General features: G+C 42.2%; 1 protein-coding gene across 1 annotated transcript in view; it reads left to right on the forward strand.

Annotated features, from left to right (window-relative positions):
* The first annotated feature begins 524 nt into the window (after positions 1-524).
* SLC24A4 (solute carrier family 24 member 4) overlaps positions 525-8,895 on the forward strand; it is a 111,871-nt gene continuing 103,500 nt past the window's right edge. The window contains exon 1 of the mRNA XM_029286303.1: positions 525-672. Coding sequence (XP_029142136.1) covers positions 525-672 — 148 coding nt within the window. The remainder of the gene's footprint in view (positions 673-8,895) is intronic.

Raw genomic sequence — 8,895 nt, forward strand, 5'->3', positions numbered from 1 at the left:
GATGCTGCTGAGCGGAGCCGGGCTCCCCCCGCTGCTCCCGCCGCCTTAACCTCCCGCTTCGCTCGCTCTCCCTCAGGCGCCCAGGCGCGCTCGGAGCCTGTTCCGTTGCCGGAGCTCGGCGCCCTCGGATGCCGCCTCTCCAGCTGCTTCTCTGTGGCCGGCGGGGATTGTGGGCTCGCCTTTTCCCTCCGCCTGCAGGGGCGCGGCCGTTCACTCGCCCTGCCCGGTGGCGGTGAGGCTGAGGGGGGGGGGGCTCGGCCCGAGCGGCGATCGCGGGCGGAGAAACGCGCCCCCGCCGCCGCCAGGAGGCTTTGGCCGCGGCTGCCGGTCCCCTCTCGCGGGATTCCCTGCCTTTCTCGGATGTGCTTGTCGTCCTTGGTCGTGATTATGAAACCCTCCGCGGGGATCCCCTCCGAGTGAGCCCCCTCCGGCCAAGCCGCGAGGAGCTGCCTCGCCTCCTTCTCGCCCACAGCCTCCGCTCCTTCCCCCCGCCCCAGGACCCTCCTCAGCCGCCCCGGCTCGCCATGGGGCTGGAGGTCCCGCCGAGAGTCCCTCCTTCGAAGCCTCCGCTCTCCAAACTGAGGAAAGTTCGCAAGAGGCGGGAGATGCTGCTACAACAGCTGGGCTTCGTCTGCGCGATCCTCTTTTTTGTTTGGTGCATGGCCAAGCTAGGTAGGTGGGTGGCCCTCTGTGTGTGTGTGTGTGTGTGTGTTTGCGTGCAATGACCTACAGGATATGCAGGTGGATTGCACGCATATTCCCATGCCGAGGGAAGAGGGAAGCTGGGAGAAACGGATAACGTGGTACAAATAGGGCATCTCTGCCTCTTGTATGGCATCCTTGTCAATCTGCCCGGGTAACGGTGATTTTTATTATTTAATTCAGCCGGGAACAGTTCTGGATGATGTCTGAATTTCAGCGCATGAGGATGCGGGAACTGCATCCAATGGCGTGTTTCCCACGTCGGGTGTTCAGTGAGGTACTCTCTGGGAAACATACAAGCAAGAGGTTTCACCTGTTGTGGCCTGTGAAAGTTTAGAGCAGCCGTCCTAAGAGTGGCCGTGCCCAATACATTTGTGTCACCCATTTGAATAATGTGCCTAGCGCTTTCATAAATTATCTGTGTAAAATAAGTGCTTCCTTATTGTTTTGTATTATTTTATTTTGGTGCTTGAGCTATTGTCAGTAAAGTGGCAATGTTCTAGCCAGTCCTTGGGATCCTCAGGTTTATTTTGAAAACATTGAGTTTCTGATATTTTCCTAAATAAGTATTTTCAGAGTTATAGTATTACTTATTGAAAGGATGTGTCCTGCTCCTTGATCTACAGTACAGAGCTGTGTATTACATTTTAGGCAAGAACTGGGGGAGGGGGGGTATCATTTGATCTCTGTGGACACCGATACATAAGGGATTCATTATTGTTAAGCAGACATCTCAAAACTGTAGTTTTGTTTTAACAATTACCAGTCTGCAATACCAGTTCCTAGAAAAAACACATTAATTCCTAGAAAAGACACATTAATATGTATTCATTTTAGAATACAATGTCTAAACCAAAGTGAATCTGAGAATCAAACTGGAGATACTTAGTAATTAAATCACATTTGTCCAAGTCGCTATGGAGTGATTTTCATGATTGCATAATAAACATTAATGAATTGAATTAATACTGATTAGGAAATTAGAGAAAGGGCAGAGGAAAAGAAGTATCTGTGGTATAATGTTGTATGCTATTGGAGGTAGTTATTTGGTGACTGTCCCATTTCTTCATATATTGTACAAGAAAGCCAACAGTCCCTTTAAGTGAGCTCTCAATAGGGAAGATGATGTTTTATGTAAACCGATGATGATTGTATTTAATGCACTCCATCCCCACCTTTAGGAGAGTTCCTTGCTAACTGAGTTACATAAAGCTTGTGAACAGAAATTGCACCACTCCTGTGTTTTCTGTTTCTTCTATGCTGCTCACTTTGTACATCTTCCAAAACGGGCAGGTTGAAAGTAGGGCTGCCATCCGATGTTTAGAAATGATCAGCTATGGACTTTTGCTGTCTCTTCTAGGGAGTTTGATGAGGGTCTACGAGATCAGAAGCTAGGGTGATCTGTTCTGTTCTAGGGATACGTTATATCCCTGCACTTTGGCCAACCCTCTAAATCAGACATGTCAAACACAAGGCCCAGGGGCCGGATGCGGCCCGCGAAGTGGTTTCATGTGGCCCGCGAAGCCATCCTGGAAACAGTGAGGGAACAGCCCCCTCTGCCTTGGCCCTGGCCCAGGCCGGCTGGGAGCCAATGTACAATTTTGTGGTGGCCATCTATGCTGTAACACATTCAGTCTTAGCTCCACAAGTCCGTCTAGAAACAGTGAGGAACCAGCCCCTGCTGTGTCAGCCCCGCCCCCTGGGTGCATGCTGGGGAGGTGTCACCCTTTGTGAGGAATGAAGAAATGGACCATGCCCTGGCGCTTGCCCCGGTCCCACCCCCTTCTGCCAGAGACCCTCAGATCTGTCCCACTCCTGCCCAGGCCCCCACAGGCACCCTTGATGCGAAAAATGTAGAGCTGGCCATGCCCACCCAGTAGGCCACACCCACTGCATCCACGCCCACCCAGTAGGCCGCACCCACCCTGGCCACACCTTCCCACCCCTCCCCGAGGGCAACCGCAATGCTGATGCGGCCCTCAATGAAATTGTGTTTGACACCCCTGCTCTAAATTAAAAGAGGCTGTTAAGAAGACACACCAAATGGAACAACTAATTTTTTTTTAGAAAAAATAAGAGATTTGGCAAGTACAGTGGTTTCACCCTAATAAGAAGTAGGAAACACTACTTTGTTCAACTGTTATGCTGCCAGGTGGCTATTAAAGGAATGACCTGTACAGCTGAGACTAACAGTTTTTGTTATCTTGGACAAGCCAGGGTTCCCATTATCATTTCACTAATAATAGGCAAGGAAAAAAAATACAGCATCAAAAGCTGCCCTAGGAACAAATGTAGTATGTGTAGCCACTGAATAATGTAAATTACTCTCTGTGGCTTCTCTCACTCAGAGCAGGTTAAGACTGCAGTCCTGTACATAGTTACCAGGGAATATGCTTGGTCACACTTAGGAAAACTGGCCTCCCCGTGAAGATGTATTGGTTTATGTTATACAAGGATGAGCTAGAGATAATGCAACATTCCCATCTCTTAGGCATGAGATCAAACAACCTCAAAGCCCTTTCACAAAGGAATTAAGTGCATCAACCAATTCCATGAATCCCGTTCTCTTTGGAAAGCATCATTCACTACTCAATTCTCAGTGGTATAACTTAAATGCCACACTGCTTCTCTTCATATCAGGCCTTTACTAGGGAAGTGATGGTTTTAAGACTGAAGAAAATGAACAGTTTGTTGGTAATGTCTAGACATTTTGCCAGGTTATCAGGAAAAGATCTTCCATCCTATATTGCAATGGAGTGTGGCCTCACATAAATAATATTATTGATAGTTATTGTTATCAGCATATTATTATTATCAGGCTCTTTCCCCCCCCCCCTTTGTTTGGTGTTAAAGGACAAAATGGATACATTTAGTCAAGGCACAAAGACGAAGAATGATCCCAAGTTTCAATGAAGTTGACCACCCCATCATTATCTGATTACTTGGTTATTTTCACTGGACTTAAGAGATATTGACGCTGAAACTTTCTCCATATAAAGAAAGCCGGAGGAGTACAGCGGAGGACTTAAATATAAATATGACTGCATTACATAATTTAGATTCACCTACTGTGAACTTTATTAATATTTGTGAGGACCTTCCTTCCTTCCTTCCCTCTCTCCCTCCCTCCCTCCCTCTCTCCCTCCCTCCCTTTTTCTTTCTTGTTTGATAGATGCTGGGATTCTATACCTCTCTCCTGATGTTTTAGTAATCAATTTTTAATTTCAGTCTTAGTGACATATTGCTACCCTCTTACATACTGTATGAAGAAGTTGTTAAGAGGAAAGAAGAATATAAAAAAGCCTTACTGGCCTTGTTCCCACAACCCATACTGCCATATACTGAGGATCAGCATATCAGATGTGATCCAGAAGGGTTTGATCTTAGCTCAAGGGATCAGTTGCCCCAACTGAGTCCAACTCCTAGATAGTTCTATGAAAAGGGGACTTTTATAGGAATTAGCTCCCTGTCATTGTCTTATTTTTTTTTTACTTTTCCACAGCATGCATGTGGTAAAACAAAGGAATAAAATAAAGGGGTTGGTTGTGTCCCACCAATTTTGGACTAGAAAAAAAAAAGTCAGTCCTTGAAGATGGACCATGTCAAAAAACAGACTCTACTGGTAGACTAGAACTATACTGAGATAAGCCACTATGTAGTAAAGAATCTTGCAAGTCTGCTTGTATCTTCCCTTCCTTCCCTCTTATATGAAGGAGTCTGGAAGGCAAGGGCGGGGGCTACACTGAGTCATTTTATAATGCTCTCTTACCTTTCTGGATTTAACACATGTTTTATTTGCACCTGTTGCTTCTCAACAGTCTCTGGAGTCTTTCTTCATGGTCATCTCTCTGGCTCTGTATGCTCCGAACCACTGTGGATTTTTTTTTATTGCTCTGAATAAAAACAAAGCAATACAAAAGAAATGGCAGCCACTCAACCTCCTTGGCCAGATCCTGGGAGAATTTATAAAATGGCTGCTCCCAGCTGACTAGGTCACCAGAGATTGTGCTTTACCAGCACACAAGATGAGGCTACCAGTAGTTGAGGTCGCTCACTTGGCCAGCAGTGTCATGTAAACATTGGCAATTTATTTGCTTTTCCCAATGTGATGTGTCCCAGATGTGTTAGACTGTAAGATTTATTATCCCCAATGAGCAGGACTATAGTAATTCAAGATATAAAAATATGAATTGTACCTAGTAGAGGTTCCTGGGGAAAGCTGATCAAAACTATATAAGCATCCAGCATGCCTCAAATTTTAAAGCATAAAATCCTTTTTAGAGAAACTTTTGAATTCAGCACGGATTCTAAGTTAGTGTACAAGAAAAGATATACATATATTCTATCATCACCTTTTTTTAAAAAAAGTGAGTATTTTTGTTAATGTAATCAACTTTGAATGAGTGCCATGTCAGTTTCATTTAATGTGGATGCATATGCATAGACATCCATATTGATAAGCCAATGGTTCCTAGTGGCTCATTCCAACCAACTCTTTACAGGCCATGGGAAAATACCTGTAGAAAAGGAAAAATTGTTTTAGAAGTTACTGGTCAGATGATGAACAGAAGTGTGTAGTCCTCCACTCATATGTCTAATAAAATCCTTGCAATGTTTCCATGCCATGTTTTATTTGTGGAAATAAAAATATAGTTAACTCCTACAAAACTCTTTAATGATATGGATTCTATGGAAAGTTTCCAATTCCATCACCTTGAATACAGGTTCTCCACAGGGCTGTGTCCTAAGCCCTCTACTGTTCACCTTGATGATCCACGACTGCTGTGCCAAATCTCCTATGAATCATATTGTGAAATATGCAGACGACACGGCAGTGGTGGGTCGTATCCAGGATGACAGTGAAGATGCTTATACGGAAGAGGTGAAGGCTCTGGTGGACTGGTGTAATAAAAATAACCAGGTTCTAAATGTTGATAAAACAAAGGAGATCATTGTAGATTTCAGAAAGAGCCGGCATAGTCATACTCGACTCAGTATCAAGGATTCAGCTGTAGAGATGGTCAACAGTATTAAGTATCTGGGGGTGCAGATAACAAACAATCTGAATTGGTCTCTCCACACGTCATCCTTAGTGAAGTGTGCAAACCAGCATCTGCATTTCCTGCATCAGATGAGGAGAGCACAACTCTCTCCTTCTGTCCTGGCCACTTTTTACAGAGGCACGATTGAAAGCATTTTAAAAAACTGCATCACTGTCTGGTTTGGTGGCAGCAGTGCCTCAGATAGAAAGTCCATGTAGAGAATGGTAAGGACAGCTGAGAAGATAATAGGAAGCTCGCTTCCTGGTATTCAGGATGCTGCTTATGAGCGCTATGTGCTTAGAACTGAAAGCATTGTTAGAGACCCCACACACCCACTTTACGGTCTGTTTCTGTTGCTCCCCTCTGGGAGGAGGTTTCAAAGTATTACTAGCAGGACTACCTGATTCTGTAATAGCTTTGTTCCCTATGCAATCCGTCTGATAAACTCGCAAGCAATATTCGTTTTTCACGCCATGCACATATATACATAATCCAAACTAGACTGTTGTTTCTCTGTGTCATGTAATATATGTGGGTATATGCATAAGTATGTATGTGTGTGTGTGTGTGTATGTATGTATGTATGTATGTATGTATGTATTTATTTATTTATTTATTTATTTATTTATTTATTTATGTATGTCATATTTATGTAGTGTATATCGGAGGTGGTGACCCTTTGAGAGCTGAATGCAACAAAATTTCATTTTAATGTATGCCGATAAGTGTACATTCAAAGTGACAATAAAGTTATTATTCTATTCTATTCTATTATTCTATTCTTATATTTGATTCCATTATAAATACATTGCATTACATTTATTTTTTTTCCCTTTTGCGTTTTCAGTTATATAACTGTAAGATTGCTAAGTTACAAGATATTAAGCCCACTTCATGAACTTTTCCCATTTTATTTTTTAAGCCTGACCTGTATGAATGAGCCCAGGGGGCCTATATTACTCTGCTTCTAAAGCTAGCATTACTGTGGGAATTTAAATGGCAGGTTCCTACTGGGTATCTTTAGAATAAAGGCTTATTTGAAATTGTCTCTGCATAGTACACTTGAAAGAGATTCTTGAAGTAACCATCTATTAACTGAGAACAGTACAAGTCTTGTGTACATTGTTTTATTACTTCTGTACGGCCTGGCTGTTGAACTGAAGGAGAAAAGTGAAGCAAATGTTCATTTTTCTCCCATTTCTTAAATTCTTTTATTTTTGTTGTTATTATTCTTATTTTCTGCCAATTTGTTTGCCCTGGGCACTATTATTTAAGAAGAGACTGGACAGCCATTTGTCTGAAATGGTATAGGGTTTCCTGCCTGAGCAGGGGGTTGGACTAGATGACCTCCAAGGTCCCTTCCAACTTTATTATTATTACTAGCTGTACCCGGCCACGCATTGCTGTGGCTCAGTCTCAATGCACCATTGTGCATTCATCCCCAAACAATAAGTTTGCATTTCTGCAATACTTTTCTCATGCCGGATGCTTTGGAAATGTTGCACGTGTGAGTTTCAATGAATTGCATGTTCAATGGCAATTTCAAAGCGTCCAACAGATGGCGCTGTTTTTCAAAAAAAGCATGTTTTTACCTGTCACAGGTGTGACATCTATATAATGGTAGATATATAAAAACAGGCGCGTATTCGAATGCAACATTGTGTCAAAATTTCAAAGCAATCGGTGAAGAACTTTCGGAGATTTAAGATTTTGAACAAACGAACATTTACATTTTTATATAGATGATTATTATTGTTGTTGTTGTTGTTGTTGTTGTTGTTGTTGTTATTATTATTATTATTATTATTATTATTATTATTATTATTATTATTATTATTATTATTATTATTATTATATACCTGATATTTTTTGGAATGTTTCTAAGTGTTCTTCAACATTTGTATAAATGATTTAGATGAGGGAGTAGAAGAATATTAATCAAATTTGCAATGACATAAATTAGGGTGGGATTGCTAATACCTCAGAAGATGGCTCAAGGTTCAAAAGGATATCAGTAGTCTTGAACATCATCCAAAAAACTGTGGGGTTTAGATAGGAAAAGTCAGATGCACAGGTACAAGGTAAATGGTACCGGTTTTAGCAATAGTATTTGAAGAAGGAGCTGGATGTATAGACCACAGATTAAACATGAGCCAGTTTTACCCCGTACTAATCAGATCATATCTGCAATACAGGTAATGTAGTTCTTGCTTAATGTTCACTCATTCAGCAACTGTTCAAAATTGTGGCCCTGAAGAAGTTTATTTAGGATGATTCTTCATATTCGTGGCTGTTACAGTTTCTCCATTGTCACATGATCATGATTTGGACACTTGGTGACCACTTGCAATGATGACATTGAAGCGTCCCATGGTTATGTGATTGCCCTTTGCAACCATGATTGCTGCCTTCTGACAAACAAAATCAATGGGGAAACTGGCAGGAGGTCACAAATGGTAATCACGCAACTGCCATTGTAAGTCTGCACGATCAAATGACATCATATCTTATGATCACATCACTTAGTGATGAAGTTCCTAGTCTCAATTTCTGTCAATAAAAGAAGACTACTTGGGTTGTATCCAGGTTTGCTTGCTATAATACAAAAAGAAAGCTGAAGAACCAGAAAGAATATGAAGAGTAGCAATAAAGATGGTAAGGGCTTTGGAAGCTGTATCCTATAAACAACAGTTAAAGAAAGTGGCTGCATTTAGCCTAAAGAAGACTAAGAGGGTGGCATTGGAGTGGCCTTCCAAAACATGGAGGAATATTTCAGGGACAAGGCTGTGATTTTATTCTTCTTAGTGCTTGAAGGTAGGACAAGAACCAATGGGTGGAAGCTTTACAAAAAAAGATACAAACTCAAACTAAGGAGGAATCTCCTATCTGTGAAACCTGTTGAGCAGTGGAACAGCCTGTATCTTGGAGTTGTGGTTGTTTCATCACTAGAGGTTAGAATAGAGCAGAGCAGAGCAGAGCAGAGCAGAACAGAACAGAACAGAACAGAATAACAGAGTTGGAAGGGACCTTAGAGGTCTTCTAGTCCAACCCCCTGCTTAGGCAGGAAACCCTATACCATTTCAGACAAATGGTTGTCCAGTCTCTTCTTCAAAACTTCCAGTGTTGGAGCATTCACAACTTCTGGAGGCAG

The sequence above is a fragment of the Protobothrops mucrosquamatus genome, unplaced genomic scaffold (genome assembly GCF_001527695.2).
Source record: "Protobothrops mucrosquamatus isolate PMUCROS unplaced genomic scaffold, P.Mucros_1.0 scaffold_211, whole genome shotgun sequence".
NCBI classification, from domain to species: domain Eukaryota; kingdom Metazoa; phylum Chordata; class Lepidosauria; order Squamata; family Viperidae; genus Protobothrops; species Protobothrops mucrosquamatus.